The sequence below is a fragment of the Centropristis striata genome, chromosome 16 (assembly GCF_030273125.1).
Source record: "Centropristis striata isolate RG_2023a ecotype Rhode Island chromosome 16, C.striata_1.0, whole genome shotgun sequence".
Taxonomy (NCBI): Eukaryota; Metazoa; Chordata; class Actinopteri; order Perciformes; family Serranidae; genus Centropristis; species Centropristis striata.
In genome coordinates this window covers 24,239,948-24,265,045 of record NC_081532.1, presented here as the reverse complement: position 1 = coordinate 24,265,045, position 25,098 = coordinate 24,239,948, and the positions used below count along the sequence as shown (strand labels likewise).

Below are 25,098 nucleotides of genomic sequence, written 5' to 3'. Positions count from 1 at the left end.
CCTGGTGTAAACGGGGCCAAAGTCTGTTTGGCTCCAATTTTAACACCACGTCTATTTTCCAAGTATATTGATTTAAGCAGATCAGACATTTTGCCCCCTACACCACAGCGGAGATGTCTGTAGTAGAGGCCTTCATGACACATAGTGAAAAGCTTTCATAAAAACAATAAAACAAGTGAATATCTTACTGTTTTTTCTTGGTGTCCATATTTGTTTATTAATATGGGGAGGGTATACACATGGTCATGGTGTGGTGTTTTGAGAGAAATTTGATTTGGTTTTTACAAAAGTGTTCATCAAGGAAATCAAGAATTCTTTCATTCATTTATTTACCTGCTGACATAACGGCCACAGTAGTTACTAGGGTCTGTTTTGTCAAAACTCCTATGAATGGGGTAAATTAGCCCTTCGCATCATTGTCAGGACAACATCCTGACCGTAATATGATATTGAAGAGCTTCAGCACTGCACCCTGCGTCTCTGGGGTGCTGCACCTGAGCATTTCATTTTTGTTTGGACCACAGGATTCCATTGGCTGGAGAGATTTTATCTGTGCACTGCAAAAAAGGTGTGTGTAAAAACCAGATAAAAACAATAAATCTGAGGGAAATGATCTTGCTACATGGACAGATAATTTCACTTGACAAGATTTCTAAAATTAAGATTATTAAATCTAGAAATAAGCATGTTGAACGCTTAACCCTCAGGAGTCCATCTATTAATTGGATAATACACGTTTTATTTACAGTAATACCTTAATTTATATATGATATGTAGTCAAGCTGAGAAAGCCAGTTAAAGTTCAATCATAGGAGCTTTCACAGAGTGACATTTATGTTTCTAGACCATCTTTAAATTGTGAATTTTCTTTCTACGATGAAAACTATTACTATTTTTAATTTACATGCAAATAGACTGTTTTGTAGTTTTTTTATTTATATTTTTTTCTGATGTTTTTGTGTGTATACATGGTAAAAAATGGTACATTTCCATAGACACCTTTGTCTTTTGTTTGTTTTTTCGGTTACTGGCAACTTTATACTTTGTTAATTAAAATAAAATGAAAAATCTGACTGATAGCCAAGTTTGTGTGTAGAAAAAGGAGCCATGCATGTGATGTAAGGACAGACTGGAAGATGCTGAACAGAGACAGAAATGAATACATAGGAACCAAAATCTCCTGGACTTCAGAGGGTTAAAATAAGAAATTAATTCTTAAAACAAAAAAAATAAAGTTGCAAGCAGCGATGAACTGGCCCGAGCAGAGTGACCTGATAATTATTTGTTTCTAAGATAAAAAAAACTTCAGATTTAGAAGTGTTAGATCATTTATCTGGTTTTAAGAGTTAATTTCTTATTTTAAGTGTTCAACCTGCTTATTTCTAGATTTAATAATCTTAATTTAAGAAATCTTGTCAAGTGAAATTATCTGTCCATGCAGCAAGATCATTTCCCTCAGATTTACTGTTTTATCTTGTTTTAGACACACCTCTTTTGCAGTGTGTGGTCAGTTCAGAGTGTTTCCTTAATAAAACATTGATCTGATTTATTGGTGCATCTTTGTACAGGTTTTTAAAATGTCTTCTCCAGATGTCACTGTTTTGGACGCTAATGGTTTTGGTCCTTTGTGTCCTTCTCAATATCTACAAGTTTCATGTGTCTATGATTTTGTGTCTTGTTCCTTATTGTACGTTTGTATTTAAAATTTTATCTAAACTGTTTATTTGCTATTTTTCTTAGGTCTTTGGTGATGGTATTTTATTCTTCATCAAACCATTCATCATCAGTGGCCTTGTTACACTATCTGGAGTCGGCACATATTGATTTTGGTAATATAATATGTTAGTTATCAGATCAGGTGAGTTCAAGGCCGCAATTAGCTTGTCTCCACTGTCTGGGGCCCACCTGTACGTATGATTTAATTTATTCAGATTACTAGGTTCCCTTTTTGTGTCAATCGTTTCACCCAAGCTTTTAAGAAACATGAATTTGGTTGTGGTCTGAACAGGAAGCACTGGTAGTGGAGGGATCCATATCTCTCTGTCTCTCTTTATTTATTTTACTCGTTGAACATGGAATTAAACAGAATCAAATAGCAAATAAACATTCACTTCCACATGTTCATGATACTACACAGTGCTCTAAAAAACATGACTTGAAAATGTTCAGCTGCTCACATAGACGGTTGAATTCAAAGAACAGAAACTCATCATTATGTGTCAACACTGTCGTTGTGTTTACAACACATGGAATCATGGCAGATGATCTCTTTCAACCCTTTTTAACCACATGACGTCCATCCACTGGACTTCCTGTAGTCAAGGTCTTAAATGGGTCCGCTAGTCCATAGTCTGCATCATTTTAATTGCAGCACCACCTGCAAGACACAAATATGTATACACCATTAGCATTTCATTTTACTGTTTAAGTGCAGTTATCAATACTTGCATCAAATCGGTGGAACAAATAATCAACAACATTTTAATTATTCATTTAATAATGAACACATTTAATGTTGTCGTTTTTTGTAGTGATTGACGCAAAAGTTATTATTGGGTTTTTTTTAGCACCTTTCAGCTTATTGTCTTGCTTCAATGTCCCCCCAACTTTACGGTTTTGTTTTACTATCAGCACTCAAAAGCTCTGATAAAACCTGTACTCTGTCTGTCTGTCTGTAGCGAGCAGGTAGAGATCAGCTGATGAACATAGTGGAGCATTTAGCAGATAAAGAGACATTTAAATTTTGGAGACAGATTAAAGAGACGCATAAAGAGACAGAGATTTTGGACTTACATTCACCAGTTAAATACATATATTCACACTAACTTGTAGAGAGCTTCATGAAATAAAAGGTTTTAGACTTCTTGCTGTACGACTACTAAGTAATATTAGTGGACTTGCTATGTCTTAGGTTATTGCACTTACTTGATGTTTGGCTCTTAGAAAAGTTGTCGACTTGTTTTTGATCATAACAGCAGCATAATGTAATCATAACAAATACACGTCAGGCACGCACATCAACCTCGCTTTGCTGATGTCACTGGGTGATCAGGTACTGTATGGAACACGAGAACCAATTTAGGTTAAAGTCTCCCTGAAACGTAAATCTGACCGTATTCAGTTTCTGTACTGTGACATAGGGCTACACAATTAATCAAATTTTAATTGTCACGAACTGGTCAGGTTAGTGGCAAAAAAGAAGGGAGTCCACACGTAATATACAAAGCCAAATAATTTATTAATAAATCAGATAAATGTAAATTAAGTAACTGATCAATGAAATTATTGAAATTGAAATTAAGTCAAAACAAACCAAAATGGATGTGTGTGAATAAATGTCAATCAGTCATGTATGCAGTGTATGGGTGTGAATGAAGTGTGCTGTATGTGAGTGTTGTATGCAAGAGGGAAAATCAAACTCAGTCCCACATGGCAGGTGGGAACATGAGACCCAGGTTACCAGCTTGGAAGCAGCAAAGAGAGTGAGTGCTGGATAAGACTGCTCTTAAATACCCAGCACACAGGTGAGGCCATTTAGGCTGACGACCTGCCCACCACTGCCAACAAGGAAATAGGACAGCCAATCAGCAGGCAGAGGGGCAGGACGTCACACCCCCCTCCTAAAGAATGGGGTCCCACCACATTATCCATCAACTCCTCCACCTCTCCACAACCTGGACCCTAGGAGCAAATTGAGAGCACAGTGAGCACACAAACCACTAAGGCGACCGAGAAAGGGCATCAGCCATAACGTTCTCTGATCCCTTGATGTGTCGAATATCCAAATTGTATGGCTGTAAAAACAACGCCCACCGCATCAGCCTCTGATTTGGATTCTGAAGTGATCGCAGGAAAGTCAGTGGGTTGTGATCTGTGTAAACAACAGGTGGGGTTAGACCAGATCCCAAATACACTTCAAAATGCTGTAATGCCCATATTAAAGCAAGCGCCTACTTCTCTATCACAGAGTAGTTAAGCTGATATCTATTGAATTTCTATTGAACGCCACAGGTCTTTCAACCCCATGGTCTCCTGTCTGCAAAAGAACAGCTCCTGCTCCTACGTTAGAGGCATCCACCTGCAGGGAAAAACCTGCATCGAACCGGGGAGCAGCCAGCACAGGCTCTGCACAAAGAAGTGCCTTGACATTTTCAAACGCTGAACTACACCTGTCTGTCCAGATATATCATCAAACCAACGTAACCAACCAACCATCTATCCAACGTAACCCAACCAGCCATCTATCCAACATAACCCAACCAGCCATCTATCCAACGTAACCCAACCAACCATCTATCCAACGTAGCCCAACCAGCCATCTATCCAACGTAACCCTACCAGCCATCTATCCAACGTAACCCAACCAGCCATCTATCCAACGTACCAACCAACCATCTATCCAACGTAACCCAACCAGCCATCTATCCAACGTAACCCAACCAGCCATCTATCCAACGTAACCCAACCAGCCACCTATCCAACGTAACCCAACCAGCCATCTATCCAACGTAACCCAACCAGCCATCTATCCAACGTAACCCAACCAGCCATCTATCCAACGTAACCCAACCAACCATCTATCCAATGTAACTCAACCAACCATCTATCCAACGTAACTCAACCAACCATCTATCCAACGTTACTCAACCAACCATCAAACCAAAGTACCAACCAACCATCAAACCAACAAAACCAACCAACCATCTATCCAATATACCAACCAACCATCTATCCAACATACCAACCAACCATCTATCCAACATACCAACCAACCATCAAACCAACAAAACCAACCATCAATCCAACCAACCATCATACCAACCATCTATCCATCAAACCAACCAACCATCTTTCCAACATACCAACCAATCATCAAACCAACAAAACCAACCATCAATCCAACCAACCATCAAACCAAATGTTGAGTGCTGGAACCACTGAAAAGTCTGGGACAGCCAAACCAAAATTGGAACCTCCCCAGCCCTGACTAACTAACAGACATTTAGCAACCCCATAACTACCTACACTCCTCCCTAGTCTTCGTGCTACTACATATGGTGGGTATTTATGCACTTAAACCCACTGGGAAGAAAAAGCAACTGTTACCAGCGACCTTTCCTTGCACCATGGATGTGCTCCCGAGACGACTGCTCTGCCCACGTTTGCAGCCACACTAAATTCCCCAAGACCAGCTCCCCTATTGGAAACCAGCCTCCTTAGCCTAACAGGGGACTACTGGTCCCTTATAATGGTACTTGCCTGTCCCAACCCAACACAAAGTTCCAACACTTTTATTTACTGCAACCAAACCTCACAAATTTAAGTTAACAAAACTTAAAGACAAATGTTCAATTGCTACTTCCAAACTCTGACAAAATCCCCCAAAATTCAAACTAAAAAAAAATTACATGTGGACCTCCCAACACTGGCAGCTAACTAATTGGCTTCAACAGGTGCTACTTATAAGCCAATGCACACTTTGAAACCAAAAAACTCAGATATAACTAAGACCAAAACACAATTCCTAACAAGAACCCAAGCAAATATCGGTGTCAAAAGTTAATACTGAGACAAACCATACTGAATTGTACTAATGTACCCTTACAACATTACCTAGAATCCTGATTGAAGTCAAATGTACAAAATCAAACAATGGTTTGGACGAGCCCCCATTTTGTCACGAGCTGGTCAGGTTAGTGGCAAAAAAGAAGGGAGTCCACACGTAACATACAAAGCCAAATAATTTATTAATAAATCAGATAAATGTAAATTAAGTAACTGATCAATGAAATTATTGAAATTGAAATTAAGTCAAAACAAACCAAAATGGATGTGTGTGAATAAATGTCAATCAGTCATGTATGCAGTGTATGGGTGTGAATGAAGTGTGCTGTATGTGAGTGTTGTATGCAAGAGGGAAAATCAAACTCAGTCCCACATGGCAGGTGGGAACATGAGACCCAGGTTACCAGCTTGGAAGCAGCAAAGAGAGTGAGTGCTGGATAAGACTGCTCTTAAATACCCAGCACACAGGTGAGGCCATTTAGGCTGACGACCTGCCCACCACTGCCAACAAGGAAATAGGACAGCCAATCAGCAGGCAGAGGGGCAGGACTTCACATAATCGTGATCACGATTTTGGCCACCAGGATTGAATTAACCTAATCATCAGTGATATTTCCATTTTAAAATGCAGGCTCTCTTGTATATCTAATCAAGCACTTTCTACACCAGTAGTCCACCAACCAACAGGGAGCAGGGCCGTTTTTCTCCCCTGAAAAAAGCCTGGTTGCTGATTGGATAGAACACTTAGCAGGATGTGACGTAGTACTCAACGGCACAACAACACGCACCATTTGTAAAAATTTGTTGTTATATTTAGCAACTTTTCAGACCCCCTTAGCAACTATTTTTCAAAAAAGCGACTGGCGACAAATCCAGCGAATTTTTCTGGTGTTACTGGAGACTCCTTCTTACTGTTCTTAATGAGTCGCGGGGGCGGCGGCTCGTTAACACAATGTGCTTAACCTAATACCATACAAACAATAAAAACATGTCATGTAAAAAATAAGCAAAAAATTAAAAAAAATAACCATCTTGAGAGCTTAACCAAAACCTGTGAGCTTAGAGCAGGACCAGAAAAGATGCTCAAGAGTTCCATCAGCTGATATGCATTTATCACAGGTGGGAGAGACAGCAGGAACGATTCTATTCAACTTAGTCTTGGAGTAGTGCCACCTGTGAACTACTTTAAACTGAATGAGCTGAAGTCGAGCATTAATAGAGCATGCCTTTATCCTATTTAAGCCTTTCGTCCATAGCTCATCAGAGATTACTTCACCGGTGTCCTTAATCCACACCTCTTTAATATGAAGAGAGGGGGTTGCCATAGAGAAGAGTTTAACCAATCAAGAGATCAGGTTTTTCAAGGTGGGAGGTTTGGTCATAATATCATAGAGACACATTGTATTGGGTCGCATCTGGGGTAGAAAATAATTGCTTAACAAAATTCATAATTTGCAAATAACGATTTTTTGTTATTTGCAAATTAGGAATTGACTCGTAGGGAATTTGAACTTTGCCTGGAGTTCAGCAATAGAAGCAAAATGATTGTCAATGTAAAGATCCCTGATGGAAATTAGACCATTATCTGACCAGTGCTTAAAAACAGCATCCATCAAACCTGGCTTAAAACAGGGGTTCTGACACATGGGGGCATACATTTACATTTCTGGGGGACTCAGAATTCCATTGATTTGCTTTTTACAATTTTAATTGAGTTGCAGAGAAAAATTGTTGCACACCCATTTAATTTTAATGTCAGGTTTTGAAAAAAGAATGGCTGACAAGGAGGCACCAGTAAGTGATACGGCATTAATAAACTCTCAGGCCATCTCAGGCCATCTAGGGCCGGACCCATACTCCTCTGCACCCCCAACTGTGGAATGATTACAGAAAACCCAGGCTCTGGCATTACAGGCCCAGTAGTCATGTTGAGACAGGGAGGCAGAGACCATCTTGCTCTGTGGGCTTCGGTAAGTCGGTCTTATATATATATGAGGAGGCTTGGAGGCCCATATGCAGGGCATGATAATAGAGTCCAACATTTTAAAGAAGGAAGAAGTAAGGAAGATGGGTACTTTCTGAAAAAAATAAGTACATTTAGGGAGTACGACCATTTTGACAATGTTGACACGGCCAATTAATGAAAGAGGGAGTTTCAATTTATCTATCAGGCGCTTGAGCCTGCCAATCAGGTTAATATAATTAAATTTAAAAAGAAGTTTTGGATTTCTGGGGATGTTTATCCCCAAATCAGAAAATTGACTCTGAAAGGCAAATAGAGAAGAAAGCTAGAGTCAAGACCATTAGACAGAGGCAAAGAAACAAATTTCTCCCAATTTAAAGTGGACCCACAAAGCCATCTATCAGTTTAAGAAGGGGTGAAAGGGATATCTTTACATCTGAAATAGTCAGATTAACGTCATCTGCATACAGGCTGATGGTAAACTTGATTGTGCCGCACTTTATACCAGAGATTTGGGGGTTGGCTCTGATGCCTATGGCCAGCGGTTCAAGAGCTAATGCCAAAAGCATTGGAGAGAGGCAGCAGGAATGAGGGGGGCCGGTCATGATTGGTTAGAACAGAAGATTTTGGTCTTGTTTAAAAACAGCGGAGTGGGGCAACTTTGTTGAATACATCAAATTTAGCACACACACTCATAGCATAGTGTTTGAGATGGAAAATCTGTCGGGAATAAAAACCTGATTGATCAGGATGAATTAAAGAGCTAATATGCTTGTTGAACCGGTTGGTCAGGACTTTTGCAATCACCTTTTGGTCAGAGTTCTCTGTCCCTTACTGACCAAAAGGTTATTGCAAATGTAAGCCAGTAAGGGACAGAGAGGGGAAAACTATTTCAGGGTTAGAACAACAAAAGCATATAGATGGGCAAAACATTTCGAAGATCTTTTGAATAGACCCCCTCCACTGAGCCCAGCAGATATCCAGTGAGCCAACAGTGATCTTCCTGTGGTTTGTGATACACCAACAAGGGAAGAAATGTATAAGGCCATCAAGCAACTTAGAAAGGGGAAGTCAGCAGGGCCAGACGCCATTCCTGCAGAAGCATTGAAGTTGGACGAAGTGACCACTGTGGAAATGCTCTATCCACTGTTCGAAAAGATTTGGGAGGAGGGAGACATTCCATCAGAGTGGAACCTTAGTTGCTGCTCAAACTACAGGAGGATAACATTATTCTCAACCCCAGGTAAGATTTTTAACAGGGTCCTCCTAAATAGGATAAAGGATGTGGTTGATCCACAGCTCAGAGATCAACAAGCCGGTTTCAGGAAGAGTAGATCTTGCACTGACCAAATAACCACCCTGCGGATCATCCTGGAACAGTCCCTGGAGTGGAACTCACCCCTTTATGTCAATTTCATTGATTACGAGAAAGCATTTGATAGTGTAGATAGGCAGGCCATCTGGAGATTGTTGAGACACTATGGGGTACCAGAAAAGATAACTAACATCAATAGGAACTCTTACGAGGGAATGACATGCAGAGTGGTTCATGGCCAACACCTTACAGATGCCTTCCAAGTGCGAACAGGTGTAACGCAAGGATGCCTACTATCACCTTTCCTTTTCCTATTGGCGATAGATTGGACAATAAAGACATCAACTGCCCAGAAGAGAAATGGCATCCAGTGGACACCGGGGACACAGTTGGATGACCTAGACTTTGCTGACGACTTAGCACTTCTTTCCCACACCCAGCAACAAATGCAGGAGAAGACTACCACCATCTCAGCCCAGTCAGCAAGCCTCTGCCTCATCATACACAAAGTTAAGAGCAAGATACTCAAAATCAACAATTACAACACAACACCCATTAGGTAAGAGGGAGAAGCACTAGGAAGTGGAGAGCTTCACTTATCTTGGCAGTATAGTCGACAAGCAGGGAGGGACAGATACAGATGTGAAAGTCCGAATTGGACGGGCAAGGACAGCTTTCCATCAGCTGAAGAATGTATGGGGATCCTCTGAGCTGCCGAAGAGCACCAAGATAAAGATCTTTAATTCTATGGTGAAACCTGTTCTTCTGTATGGATCAGAGACCTGGAGAACAACTGTCACCACTACAAATAAAATCCAGTCTTTCATAAACACCTGTCTCAGACCAATCCTTAAAATACCATGGCCGACGAAAATCAGCAACTTGGAGCTATGGCAACAAACAGAACAGGAGCCTTTTGAGGAGGAGATCATGAGATGACTCTGCAAATGGATTGGCCATCCTCTTTGCAAGCCTGCATCTAATACCACCAGACACGCATGACCTGGAGGCAGATGTGAAGAGATCTGACCATACATGGAGACAGCTGGAGAAGTTGACCCAGGACTGAGACAACTGGAGAGCCTTTGTTTGTGGCCTATGCCCAAAGCTGGGCGGTAGGCGTAAGTGAAGTGTTTGGTCAGAGTTAAGCAGGTGATGCAACATTTGTTTTGTTTGGAGCAGACTGATTAAAACAGTATCATCTGCCAACTTCAGGAGATGCCTACCATCGTAGTTACTCCTACAGTCGTTTGTATATGAAATATACAATAATGGGGACAGGACACAGTCCTGGTGTGAGCCTGTGGATGACAGCCGTTTCTGGGATAGAGCCCTATTAGCCCTGACTGTCTGGGGCCTACATGTTAACAAGTCCAGTACCCATTTCACAATGCCAGCATCAAGTTTAAAAGTGGACCGTAATTTACAGGCTTAAATGTGTGGTTGGATTGTATTAAAAGCTGAGGAGAAATCTACAAATAAAAGCGTTATATGACTTTTTTACCCTCAAGATGCTTGTACAGACAATTAAATTATGGTAGTGGCATCATCCACTCTTCTATTAACCCGATATGCAAATTACATGGGTCAAGCAGGCCCTGAACATTATCAGTCAAAATTTGTTCAACCAGTCACTCAAAAGTCTTCATCACTAGTGAGGTCAGAGCCACAGGCCTCAGGTAATTGAGCTCTTTTGGGGATTTGTTCTTGGCCACGGGTACAAAAACAGACTCCTTCCACAGTTTGGGGACTTTGTGCTGGGTAAGTGACAAGTTAAAAAGATCAGTAAAAATATAATATAACTGATCTGCACAAACTTTAAGAAATCTGCCAGTGATCATGTCAGGCCCAGGGCTCTTCCTGATATTACATTTATGGAACACGGATCTGACAGAAAGCACACTGATTGTAGGCTGAGAGGTGTCAGTACAATCACTCAACATATCAAACAGATCACTATGCACATTTGTAAAACCATCATTAAAACGTAAATAAAAATCATTCAGTGCATTTGCAAGTTTTGAATTTGAATCAGAACCGACAATGGTGTTTGACCTATTGTTCTTATTGTTCTGGCTTGTCATGCTGTCCATGCCATCCCACACTGCCTTTAGGTCATTACTATGAAATTTCTCCTCTAGTCTACTTTCATATTGAAGTTTAGCCCTCTTAATTTCAGATCTGGCCTCTTTTTCAAGCTTCTGCCTTATCCCCTTCCCCACCTTATAGAAAGGCATCATGTTTTTTGTGCGGTGCGTCCTTCATAGCTTTATTTAATCAGGGTTTATTATTTGGAAACACCTTTACATGTTTAGCTGGGAGGATCGAGTCTTTTAGATAAAGAATATAAGAGGATATCACCTTAGCCCTCTCATCAAGATCAGTAGTAGAGTTATTAAAAGCATTCCAGTCTGTGCTTTCAAGGGCTCCCTTGAGTTCCTCAACAGCATTTCCAGTCCACATCTCCACTTCTCTGGTGACTACTTTATCCCTTTTGAGGAGTGGCTTGTAGGTTGGGATAAGAAGGATGTATATAGTGTTGTGATCTGAAGAGCCGAGAGGGGGCAAAGCTACAGACTTATATGCACCTTTGACTGAACCATAACATAAATCAATAGTTTTGTTCAGTCCAATAGGGCAAGAAATATACTGATAAAAGTTACTCATTGATCTTAGGCTATAATGACGAAAATCACCAAGGATGACACAAGGGACAACAGGAGAAAGGGACTGTAGCTTTTGTGTGTCCTTGTGAATAGTTTTCACTGCATTCTTTGCATTGGCTTTGGGGTGTATGTACACTACAGTAGCAAATATTTGAGGAAATATGCGGGGGAGATAGAAGGGGCGCACGGACACAGACAGCAGCTCAATGTCTGCAGTACACAAGGGCTGTATCCCAATGTCAAGGGAGGATCTTCAAACGGCTGAATTTGAAGGATACTACCTCATTGACATCCGTCGAAGGACTGTCCCAATGTCCAGGATCCTCCCGAGGACAGAGTCCTTCTTCTGCCCAAATTCCAAGAATGCATGTGTGTATCCTCCATGCGCCCCAAGTACCCATAATGCCTTGTGCACACCGGTCTACCAGGAGATTTAAAAATGGCGAGCGAAGAAACAGCAACGCTGGCGGCACAATATGAATTTAAATATAAGTATTTCCAGTTTACACTGAATGTTATCACATAATTTACAAAACTTGTGTTCAAAGTCAAGCAAAAGCATGCATAAACAAATGCCAGAATATTTAGCTAAAATATAATAAACCTCATCTTGATACATTGGCGGTTAAGTTAATTAATGCCGCCTCAGTCGGCTAAAGTTATTGTTAATTAATTTGTCATTTGTAATGTGTCAGATGATGATGTATTACGTGCAAAGTATACATAGATATGCCATTCAGAAGTTATACATTTGTTTATTGTGTTAGCAGGGACAGACAGTCCACTATAATCCTTTATTGTTATTTATGAATAACTGTTATTGTACTGTTCTGTAAAATAAAATTTAAAAAAAATCACAGAACACATCTCCATGGTGAGTTATTCCGCTGCTTTTATGAAACTAAGTAACGGCCAAATTCAGCCAGGATCAGTGAAATATTCAGGTTTAATCCCCTTTGTGGCTTTTACTTGCTAAATCGTTGAGATTCAACCTTAAAGCATCTTCTTCCATTTCCACAAATATGTGTCAGAGTGCTAATGCCAAAGACACAACCATGTCATGAACTGGTTTAGATTGATTTAGAATGTAAGCAGGATGTCCAATAATGCACAGCTGCACACTGAAGGCTGTTCCATTTGTGCCTTATACCAGTGAGAGGAAGGATTCTGGCCTCGCCTCTGGAGGACCCGACTCTAAAGGAAGGATCCCACTGAGGAAGGATCCTTGACTTTGGGATACAGCCACAGTCTCTCTGACAGTGATGTGCTTACACCACTGTCGGTTGACGTAGGGGCAAACACCTCCCCCTTGGGATTTCCCTCTGACGTCAGTGTCCCTGTCAAGCCTCATCGGTGAACCAAAACTGCCGAGAGTTAAGTCGGTCTCCAAGTCCGTAGGAGTAAGCTGGGTCTCGGTGAAGGCCAAGATGAATGTGTCTCTGAATTTCTCCAAGTGAATAACGTTAGATTGGAGCTTGTCGACCTTATTCCTGACGGACTGGTCATTGCAGAGTAGTATCAAGGGGAGAGGCATGCTGTGTAGAGTCAGGGGCTAAAGCCACTGTCTGACACCGCCCCGTCTTCCCCGTTTCCGCACTTTACATATTTTTTCCCATGTATTAAAGTAAAAAATCCCAGAGAGTACTTAATCCTGCATGTGTGCAAATGGCAGGATCAAACACTGAGCCACAGAAAAAAAAGTCCATGGGACGATAAAAAATAGTAGCTCCATTTTAAAAATGTGATTAATGAACAGTGCAGTAGACGTAGATCTTAATCAGATGGTTGATTCTTCACCGACGACATTTAAAACAGTACAAAACATTGAAACAAGACAGACCACTACGACTGCTTGTCGCCACTCGCACAGCGCCATATTTTTTTGAGCATGAGATGTGAAAGAGATCATTTTATCCTTCAAGTCGGCTTTGAGAGTGTATGATAATATGGACGGGGAGGTTTCATCAATATCATTATATTCACAGAAGAAAGTGATCGATTCAGGAATATGCTTGCAAAAGTTGGCATCTGCTAGCGAGAGAGGATTTAGCCTTCAATGTCTGAATCCCTTAGGCTTCATGCTAAATATAAGGTCAAAGATTACTTTGACATGATCTGACAAGGTTATAGGTCCTGAGCCGGGTTGTGGTTTAGTAGTGAGCTTTCTGTTGCTCGGTCCAACTCAGGAGGAGACTGAAGAATCTGGTTGCTGAGTACTTCAGCCAGGATTTCTGCGAAAAAGCTTGTGGGCCTGGGTCCCTCGCTTGATTCTTGGAGTTTATTACCCTAATATTATTTCTGCGACTGCGGCTCTTGAGATAAACAGTCTTTGCTTGGTATTTCTATCTGCTAATGCTACACACCTCTCCTCCAGTGCTTGAATTAGCTGGGCCTGCAGCTCAGCGTGGGATTCCAATGGGTCCATTCGCTGACCATGCTCTGTTATTGTTGTCTGCATTCTGTCGAGTCTCAATTCCAGAGCATCGAATGTTGCTCTGAAGTTGGCTGCGATGCTAGCTCTGTGGTCTTCTAGCACATTAGCTATGCTAGTTAGCGCTGCACTGTAGCCCATCGAAGAAGCATCCGCAGTCTTTTGTTAGAGATTAATACAAATTAGCAATGGTCTGCATTACGACCTTTAGTAAAATGCTGCTTAGAGGTGTATTTGGTGGGGCATGGAACACACATTTTATTTGCCAGGCACAGCACACAGAAATAAGGAGTATCAAAAGAAAGGACATACTGATAACGCTTTGCACATCATCACATATTTGAGGGCAGATGAAACACTGAAGCACTCTTGTGCTCCTATTCAAGGCCACAGGCCCAGGTGGAGACAGGCACTGACCAACACTAGACAAGATACAGAAGTGTGCTGTTAGCTTTTTTCCTTCCACAGGGCAGTGACAGGAAGCTGAAGCACCAAGAGGCTAGGACTAGCCTGTGTGCCAACGAAATGGGCGGGCCGAGTCTAAACCATGGTGCTGCCCCAACAGTTTTTGACCAATCAGATAGTCGCACATTTACATTACAAAACTCTGTGTAAAAGTAAGTTAGGTATCCTTTTCTGCTGGTTACAGCTAACTGCTGGTTACAGCTAACTGCTTAGCAGCCTGCGATTTCTGAACAGATAAGGTCTATGTACATGATCACTATCATTATTGTCTTAAATAAATAGTCAAAAGGATTTTACTCTCCTCTCATCTGTTCTGCAAAAAAACTAACTCTAACACTTTTTAGACCCTTTTGTTGCTTTAGACATTTCTCTCGGGTATTCAAAGTTTTAATGTTAGTTATTTCACTCTCAGTTGATTGGGGTTTTGAAGAAAAAGTGAGTTTTACAAAGTTATCTCTGCAGGAGACTGAAGCAACGCTGCTTTCACATGTTCACCCAAGCCTGAAGTTCCTCCAACTCATATTTCTGCAGTTATTTTGGTGAAAATAACGCACAAATAGTGGACCGCATTACTCTACTCGACATCTATTGCTTGTGTGTCCTTCCTGGGAGGGGGATCCTTCTTTTTCTTTTCATTCCTGGTAAAAAGGGTTTTTTGATGACCTTTCCCTTATCTGCTGTGAAGATCTAAGGACAGAGGGTGTCGTACCCTGTACAGTCTGCAAAGCCTTTTGAGGCCAATCTGTGATTTGTGATACTGGGCAATATAAAAAAACTGAACTGAATTGAATAAAATTAAATTGAATGAAACTGAATTTAATTGAAACGACAATACAAGAAAATTTGTCTAATAATGCATTATGGAGCTTGGTATAGTCTGACACTGGGAGGCTGTATGTGGATAAACTTCTGGATATCTTTGGAGCTGGTTTTTCCACACATTCATCCTGACAGGCACAATGAAGCTAACAAGACCATGCATCCAGTTTTGAAGACCTTTATTATCTTGGAAAGGTCTGGCTATATTCTGTTACAATGCCACCACCTAGTGTTTAGTCTCCATGAATGCGTAACATTAATTCAAACAACATATGAATACCTAATACTTAATTTATTCATTTTCATCTTTGAAACCAAGTTTAACCCAGAGATTATCAAAGAATGATGTTTTGATGCATTTGAAAGTGCAACTAAACTGATTTAATGTATAAAATGTCATAACATTATAATAGCAAGTATGGAGTGGAAGAGTGAAACTGCACTAATGTTTATCACCAAGTGTTTCCTGGTGTTGGTACCTGCTGTATTTGTGAAAAAGTGCTTTATGCTTCAGGGCTGTGCAGGGTCTGCAGCACACGGCTGGTAAAACATCATGCACAATCTTTCCCTACAAAGTATAACTGCAGTAACTACATTTTTGGTCAAAATTAAGTTATAACTAAAAATGAACTCCTTGATGTCTGTTTTATCTTGTGACAAAGTTTTAGATTGCAATTTTGCTTTATTTCAGATAAATAATTATATAAAAACCACAAAATCCAACTCAAAACCAAGCAGTAATTGCAGTTACCACAGTCTGCTTTGGATACAAATACTAATTTAAACATATAAATAATAGAAATTATACGTTTATTTGAAAGGCAAATTATTATCTAGATAGTGATGAGTAAAAAATGAGATAAAATGATATTAAGACTAAAATATAACATTTCTTTATAATATTAAGCCTAAAATACACAAATATTTGAATAGAGTTGTTAAACATTTTTAAACACACTTATAACAAAATAAATTTGAAAATGTTTATTTCCTGAAAACAAAATATAAAAAGAGCTGAAAGAAGACAACAACATTGTAGTTATATATATATATATATATATATATATATATATATTCACACTGGGCCTGTGTCTTGCATTAATTGAACTTTTCATACAATAATGCCACAGTAATTGATATTTATTTGGATGAACATGAGTGGATTGGGGGTATTTGAATGGTGTTTTAAAAAACTAATATCTTGATTAAGTAACTCAAATGTATTAAGTATTTAGTAGGTGTGTCTGTACCTTATTAGCAGCCTCCAGTGAACTGATGAGTGTGTTCAACTCGTCTCTGTTCATCTCCATGGTTACAGAGCGGAGGGCTCGGTCCTCTCTCACATCCAGACTGAGCCTGAGCAGAGGAGTGTGCAGAGACGAGATCTTATCACTGGACAGAGCTAACTGTAGGCAGAGGAGACACAAACAGGAGAGGTGAAGTTTCAACAGGAACAGCCTGTGTTTACTGAAACAATCAACTTTGAACTTATATGACTTATTCCAGCAAAACAGCTGTCATATTTAATGATTAATCCAAGTGAATGATGCAGGTATCTGACCAATCAGGCAAACACCCTGTCTTAACCTTGTCAATATTTATTTGATAGACACAATGCAGTTAACATAGATACAGGACATGCATCCGATGTGCTGCATATAGAGATATAGCTTCAGCTAATTTTCAACTCCTGTCCCTAGTTGGGCTTTTACAACTACATACAAAATCACAATACTATAAAAATCCAATATACAATTACCCCATCTACAAAATAGAATAAAATTACAAACAATTACAATATACATTTACCCTGAGAAAAAATAGATAAATAAAATAAAAAATAAACCCTGTATAAATATAGCTTAGAGTCCATATCGCAGACATGTTGTTGTGTGTAGGAGCATGCAGGCTGCGTGAACACAACACAACTCTTCTTCTTCCCCCTGAAATTATCCAACTTTCATAAACAGATGCTTCTTTCCTGGTCATTAATCTACAAACATAACTTTTCCCCGCATAGATACTATATATGGAACAATAAAGACATTATATATAGAAACAAATCCTTATTTTACCCCTATTGGTTTACTCACAATATACTCCTAGTTCATCAGTTATTTAACTCAAATGGTACCTTACTTACATATCAGGAATTTGTCATAAAATATAGAATCCCAATTCCTATTAATGAATATAATATTGTTCTCAATGCTATCCCTCTAGGTGTAATTATGTTATTTAGATGCACTTTAACACAAAATCCGACTGTTTTGCCCCTTGATCCATCCAAACATGAAATTGGCCAAATTTGTTTCTCTTCTACACGCAACAATAACCGAAAAATACGTTCACTGTTTCAGAAAGAAGTTGTATCAACCCCCTACATCATTGCTTATTGGAATAATTTTATTGATAACCTTAATTGGGAGAAGATTTGGAATTTGCCAGCAAAATATATAGTCAACAATAAGATCAAAGAAATTTCTTTTAAAATAATTCACAGAATCTACCCCACTAAAATTTTTCTTCAACGTTTTAAAAAAGATTTAGATTTGAATTGCTTTTTTTGTGAAGGGCACCCTGAAAGTATTTTTCATTTATTTTGGTCTTGCCCTTTTTCGTCTAAGTTCTGGAAAGATATTTGTAACTTCCTTTTTTTTTCAATTGAACCTAATTTGTCCCTTTGTTTTGAAAATATACTGTTTGGTTTCACTGACTTCCCATACACAAAAAAAAATCAATATTACATTATAAATCTAATTATACTATTGGCAAAATATCACATACATAAATCTCGATACACAAAAAAAAATCCCCTCTTTTCTATATTTATAAGTGAAACCAAGCAGTATATTAATTCTATTAAAGACTCTACTAATTTGAAAGCTGCTAAAACTCTGAATATTTGTAATTTTTATAATATTTTTGTATGACAACCTCTTTATGATTTATTGAAACCCCCTGGCGACGTTCTGATGTATTTTTTTGTATTACACCCCACCCAACTGCCTTAATAAAGTTTATTTAAAAAAAAAAAAAACTCTTCTTCTTCTTCGTTTTAAAGCGGCAGCGTTTCGGTGCACTACCGCCACCTTTGGATCCGAAATGTATATCACACCATAACAAACACAGGTAAAGCACATGTATCATGTATAATGCGATCGGATCGGTGATTTTAACCGTTTTTTTTATCATATCGGGCCAATCCGATCAGTTGCCGATCGATCGGCGTCATCCCTAATTACAAACACAAAAATAATCAGTAAAAACCCTGATGAATAAAGCATTAAGTCACCTTAAGTTGCCAGTCAAAGTCCTGCAGAGTAGTAGAGGAGATGGAGTTGGTTTTGTCCAGCAGAGCATGGTGGATCTCGTCCCGTCGGGCTCTCAGCACACTGAGCACCGCCTCAGCATGGCTGCTGCCCAGACCTGCCAGCCCTGCCTGCACCTGGCCACACACACACACACACACACACACACACACACACTGCATTTAAATCCTCAATTCAATAAATTACTAACAGGTGGGGTACAAGGTTATTATAGTTAACGAAAACTAACGAAATAACGAAAACTAGAATTGAAAAAACATTTTCGTTAACTGAGAGTTAACTAAGAGTTTTAAAAAAAAACCCATAACTAACTGAAACTGTATTTTGTGGTTACAAAACGAACTAAAACTAACTAAAATTATAGTTAAAATGTCCTTCGTTTTCGTCTTTGTCAACTTTTTTCATACATAAACCTTTTTGGTTGATATGAAATCTATTTCATCTATCTGGTTTTATGACTTAATAAGTCAAGGTCAATAAAGTTGATATTATTATATTATTATTATCATACTGATCAGATGTCATGGTGTCACTGTCTGTGACGTAGCCTGATCTTTGCTGATTAGCTGGAAGAAATCCATGTGGTTCTACGACCAAACAGAGAGACATGGAGACCCAGTTTGATATCCACTGAAGTTACCAAATATAGTTCTTCGCCCGATAAAGCAGTGGTTCCCAACCTTTTACTTGAGTTAGGTGAGGTTACCGCTAGGTGAGGTTAGCTCTAGGGGAGGTTACCTCTAAGTGAGGTTACCACTAGGTGAGGTTACCGCTAGGTGAGGTTACCTCTAGGTGAGGTTACCTCTAGGGGAGGTTACCACTAGGTGAGGTTACCGCTAGGTGAGGTTACCGCTAGGTGAGGTTACCGCTAGGTGAGGTTACCTCAAGGTGAGGTTACCTCTAGGTGAGGTTACCTCAAGGTGAGGTTACCGCTAGGTGAGGTTACCTCTAGGTGAGGTTACCTCTAGGTGAGGTTACCTGTGTATACTGCAGGAGGGATGTTACACATGTCCTTATTCTCATGATATAGCCTTTATTTTTAAACTTTTCTATAGTGATTTTTCTATTTAAATAAATGAATAAATGTTTAATGTCGCCCTTATTTAGTTGTTTTTGTCCCACTAATGAATTAAATACTGACTCATCCATATTTAACACATTAGATTTATTACATCCCTTAAAATCAAGAGGGCTTCGCGACCCCCGTGGATCTCTGGTGCCCCCCTGGGGGGTCGGGCCCCCCCTGTTGGGAATCACTGCGATAAAGGGTTAAAGGCAGCTCTCTGCTCTCTGTTTTGATCTTCATTCCAAACACATGTTCATTCTACATAGTACAGTAGTATTCTAGATGTAGTATTCTACATCGTTCTACATAGAACCTGTCGTGGTGCTACGTTCTCACCTCGTCATCAGAGCTGCTGCTCCCCACTGCCAGCTGGAAGAGTGCTGTCAGGGAGCGGAGCAGCTGCAGCCACTCCTCCAGGCTCCAGGTGGCGCTGTAATCACACCTGCGAGGAGGCTCCCGCCCGCACAGTCCATCCACCACCCTGTGACAGAGCTACACCACAAACACTGTCAGAGTCCCAGTTTGGCATTTGGTAGTGAATTATATGTCAATCAATTAATCAATCAATAAATCAATCAGACTTTATTTGTATAGCACTTTTCATACAAGAGAGATGCAACACAAAATGCTTTACATAAAAAAGGAGAAAATAATGATAATAAAAAGATAATGAAACATAGAAACAAGCAAACAGCCTCTGCCCATCCCCAACCCTCCACCCCACCCACCTTCATCCTCCATCCTATTAAAAACAAAAGACAAACTGCTCCATCTCAACATGGAGCAGTGAGGAAACACTGGAGGCAGCTTAGAAATAAATTAGATAAAGGATAAAGTAAGATAAGATAAAATAAAATAAGATAAGATAAAAAGATTTACATAATAATAATAAAAAATGTAAAAGTCAATAATGACAATGGAATTTATATATATATATATATATATATATATATATATATATATATATATATATATATATATATAGACTAATAAATAGTAGCAAATAAATAAATAAATAAAAGAGAAGATGTAATAACACTAAGATGCATGAGCAGAAAATGAAAAATATGTATCAGCTCTCAGGACAGCTCCCACCCTGGCTCTGACCTTTGACCTGTTGCCCTCAGGGAGGCGCTACAGGTGGATCAGATCAAAAACAAACCATTTCAAAAACAGTTTCTTCCCAAAAGCAATAACAACCCTGAACTGTCATATGCACTGATTTTCATATGGACTTCATTACTGTGCAATATTTCTTCTTTTTTAAATATACTATAACTGGCAATGTACTTTGTGCAATAACACAGGAAGTGTTGCATATCTCCACATTGGTGTGTCTGAATGACATGAAACTCAGTTTACTACTTCCCCATGAGCCCCTGAGGCTCGCTGCAAAAGTTTGGGCGATGACCACTAGGTGGCGCTCTTTAAATTCAAGTATTTTATATCTCCAAATCGGTTGGTCGGATTAACACCAAACTTGGTATACTTATTGTCAATGCCCTCCTGAGGATAACCCTTGAAGATTTTATTGACTGGTTTTACTGGCCGGTCTGGAAACGAGGACCTTTCCCCGCTCATCTATTGGTTGGTGATTGTTTTATATCACTGAGACTTGAGATAATATCAAACACGTTTGATATGATCACAATGGTCAAATTACTATTAAAAACAAAGTGTATATAAAGAGAGCTGGATAGAGAGGGACATCATCTTTGTGACGGACTTGTTTGACGATAATGGAAGTCTTTATAGCTGTGAAACCTTCCTAGAAGCTAAAGCCTTTCCAGTCAAATAGAGAGAGTTTGTTTCTATTGTAAAGGCCATCCCCACTGGAATGATTGACTTAAAAAAATGTCACTTAAATTATTAAAATGTTACAGTTCATATACCTTCTCTAAAAATGTGTGGGATTGATATAATGGATAAAAAATGCACAAACAACCATATCAGAAAAAAATTACAGAGACAAAATAAGCTTTCCTCTGGAGGAAAGTTCTTTTGGGATCCAAAATTGAAGGAATAAACTGGCGTAGAGACAGTTGTTCCCTTCACATTCTGTCTCTCAAATAAGATCAGGGAGGTTCATTTTAAAATAGTGCATGATATTTACCCATGTAAGAAATTAATTTCCAGGTTGAGCCAGACACAACTTTACATTTATTTTATGTGCGCCCTTTTACATTTATTTTATGTGTCATCTATATTTTGGAGGGATATGGAAAAATTCATACTCTATAAGACTGGACAGCCCATCATTTGTTTAACCTAAAGATATTATCTCAAAATTTGAATCTAATAACAAAACAGTATGCTTTATAACAAATCTGATGCTTCTGATGGGTCAGTTTCACATCCACAAGATGAAGTTTTCCAAATCCCTCCCTAACTTTAGTGTTTTTACAATAGGATTTAATTTTTTTATAGAGACTTTAGAGTTGATGTCAAATAAGAAATGTGAACGCACTCTGCTACACTTTAAAAGCTTATTTTCAAAAACCACAGAAATAGTATAAAAGTAAGCACCCTATACCCTATGTGCCTCTAGTATTCTATTATTCTACAGATACTGTAACTGACATTTTCTTTATATGTCTCGTTTATATCCGGAATGCCTGTATTTCTCTTATTGTTAATAAAGATCTAAAAAAAACAACGTTTGATATGATCCAAACCAAGACTAGGAAGAGACTGATATGAAACAGATTACTACCTTAAACTAACCATGGAGATGACGGAGCGCCGTGACTCCAGTAAAACTAGATTTACTAAAGACTTTCAGTTAGTCTGGGACAGTGAACATGTTTCTGTTTCGTTAGACATTTATGAAACTAAATGAGTCTCATTCTTTATCAACACATCACTCGGTACTTACTTGTAGACAGTCTGTGAGAGGTAACCGGTTCAGGAGAACAACCATGTTTTCTTTTGGTTCCGCCTGCTGATCAGCTGATGCCAGTCACATGATAGAAGGAGGTGCGTTTACGGAACTGGGAAAAATGAGCTTCATTATCAAATGACTTTTTCGTGTGTGCATAAAATAGAAGTTAGTGGGGGTAATATTTAATTAATTGCTCGGTATATTCATCTGTGTCTCGCCCGGTTATTAACTGGATTGACTTTGGCTCACGCCGAACTCCATCTGAAGATCTACTAATTTAATGCGAGCTTCACTGTTAGCGAGGTAGCAGCAGCCAGGGTGAAGCAGTAGTTCTTTGGTGTTATCTATCTTTAAAAACATGTACGATTATTCAGTTGGCTGCCGAATGTAACAGAAAGGCCCAGTAAGTCCTACTTTATGTTAGCTCGCTTTACACTACGCATGTACTATTAGTATGAAGATATTTTTTAAATATAACAATTTTAACATTGGAGTTCGGTTGGACGTCGCTGCAGCTCGGAGAGAAACGTCTCGCGACAAGTCTTTCACATCCTGCTTTGTGTCCCGGCTGTGTGTGTGTGTGTGTGTGTGTGTGTGTGTGTGTGTGTGTGTGTGTGTGTGTGTGTGTGTGTGTGTGTGTGTGTGTGTGTGTGTTTCACGGTGGTCTGAGGACACAGGGACGGCACTGATGAGACCCAGAGACACCGGGGATGTTTGTTGACGTGAAGACGGCTCGCGGACTGGATTAAACAACAACAACACAAACAACAACAACAACAACAACAGGGTAAGTGTCAGTGTGTTTGTGCTGTGGACTAACACAGCGCTGGTTCGGGAAGTAAGGTGAACGCAGGTGTTCATTCATTATTGTCACGGTGGACAACATTATCAGCTGTTAACTGGACCGTGCTGAAGTAGGTCAAAGATATTAAAGTGCACCAAACTCCAACTGTCAATGCTGCTGTAACTTGTCCATGTTTTGTAAGTGTCGCGTATTGACATCAGAGCAATGAGAGGGTTAAGGTCTGCAGGCTGTTAGAAACCTGAGGAGATAAGTTGGGTAAACAGGCGTGGTTCAACCCTCTGTTCTGTCTCTATTGTAGAGAGTCTTGCTCTTAGGTCCACTTTTCATATGATCAGGGCCAGATTAACACTTTGCTGTTCCCTGGGCAACAATATTCAAGGGCCCCATCATCACAACACCAGAATCACCATAATCACCACAATCTGGCAAAAAAAATAAAAAATAAAAATTACAGTAATAAATTGCAGTAATATACTCAATACATCAATAACTAACTGTCATCAAGTGCATTTTCATGTACATATGCGCTCATAGAACTACAAATGCGCCACTATGTCCTCTTGTCAGGGCCACTCACTCACATATGATGTTATGAAAACAAAACACATCAGCATCAGTATAATCTGTCAAAATTGACCCACTACATAATATTAATAATAATAATAATAACGATAATAATAACAACAACTAGGGCCGGGACTTTAACGCGTTAATTCAGATTAATTAATTACACAAAAATTAACGTGTTAAAAAAATTGACGCATTTTAATCACAGTTATTTTTGCACCGCGGAACGTTCCTCACTGGATGAGTTTCAGGCGAACCGATTATACTGGAGCACCAACTAGCGTTGATGAGTTCAGACAACAACAAACCACAGTGAACATGAAGGAAGAAGCTGATGAGACGCTTTGGTTGGCCCCGTAGACGATGGGACATTTAGTTACTAAAAACCAATGGATGGAAGCGTCCATAAGAGCATGGTTGTGTTGCTATGCAACAAGGAATTCACATATCACCGCAGCACATCCAGCCTCAAGTATCACCTCAATGCTAAACATATAGCAGCTAATGGCTAGTGTGGTAACTAGCATGGATTGTGTTTTACTTAAAAAACCAAAGTATTCTAGTTTAGAGAAGGTCTACCTACCTATAGGCTACCTGGATTTATGAAATGTACTATATTTCTAAATATGCTATTGCTACACTTAATGGCAAAAATTGCACTGGTCTGTTGGACTTATTAAAATAAACAATATTTTTGTTGCTTAAGCTTATGTATTCAGTCATTATTCAATGATATACTTAAAATCCAAGTGAAAAAAATTACTTCTTACTGTTCTCAGGTCAAATATTTATATGCGATTAAAATGCGATTAATTTCGATTAATTAATTACAAAACCTCAAATTAATTCGATACATTTTTTTTAATCGAGTCCCGGCCCTAATAATACATTTTATTCGTAAGGCGCCTTTCTTGGCACTCAAGGACACCGTACAAAAAGATGTCTAGGGCTGCACGATTAAAATGATAATCACAATTATTTTGATCAATATTGTAATCATGATTATTCATCATGTTAGGGAAAACATATGTATCTGTGTTGCACTACTTTTGAACAAACAATAGGAACAGTTTTTAGTGTGTGCACAGAGTGTCCGGTGTTTGTTGTAAACAAACAGAGATCGCTAAGTGAACACCTCATGCAGCAGCAGCACATACACACTGTACTGCTACAGAGCTAACTGTTAGCCTGTTAGCAATTTGCAGACTGGACGTTAAGGGGTT

The 25,098-nt window shown here is 39.3% G+C and overlaps 2 protein-coding genes across 2 annotated transcripts in view; one reads left to right on the top strand and one right to left on the bottom strand.

Annotated features, from left to right (window-relative positions):
* Positions 1 to 1,438: 1,438 nt before the first annotated feature.
* commd8 (COMM domain containing 8) lies at positions 1,439 to 23,042 on the bottom strand. Its single transcript, XM_059352932.1, has 5 exons — positions 22,498 to 23,042; positions 19,959 to 20,114; positions 18,520 to 18,672; positions 16,475 to 16,630; positions 1,439 to 2,377 (listed from the first exon to the last, which is right to left on the bottom strand). Exons 1-5 carry the CDS (start codon positions 22,540 to 22,542, stop codon positions 2,357 to 2,359), a joined length of 531 nt encoding a protein of 176 aa, XP_059208915.1. The 5' UTR covers positions 22,543 to 23,042; the 3' UTR covers positions 1,439 to 2,356.
* A 90-nt stretch (positions 23,043 to 23,132) lies between these two features.
* Positions 23,133 to 25,098, top strand: part of atp10d (ATPase phospholipid transporting 10D) — a 51,414-nt gene continuing 49,448 nt past the window's right edge. The window contains exon 1 of the mRNA XM_059352906.1: positions 23,133 to 23,290. The gene's annotated coding sequence lies outside the window, so the exon portion shown is untranslated. The remainder of the gene's footprint in view (positions 23,291 to 25,098) is intronic.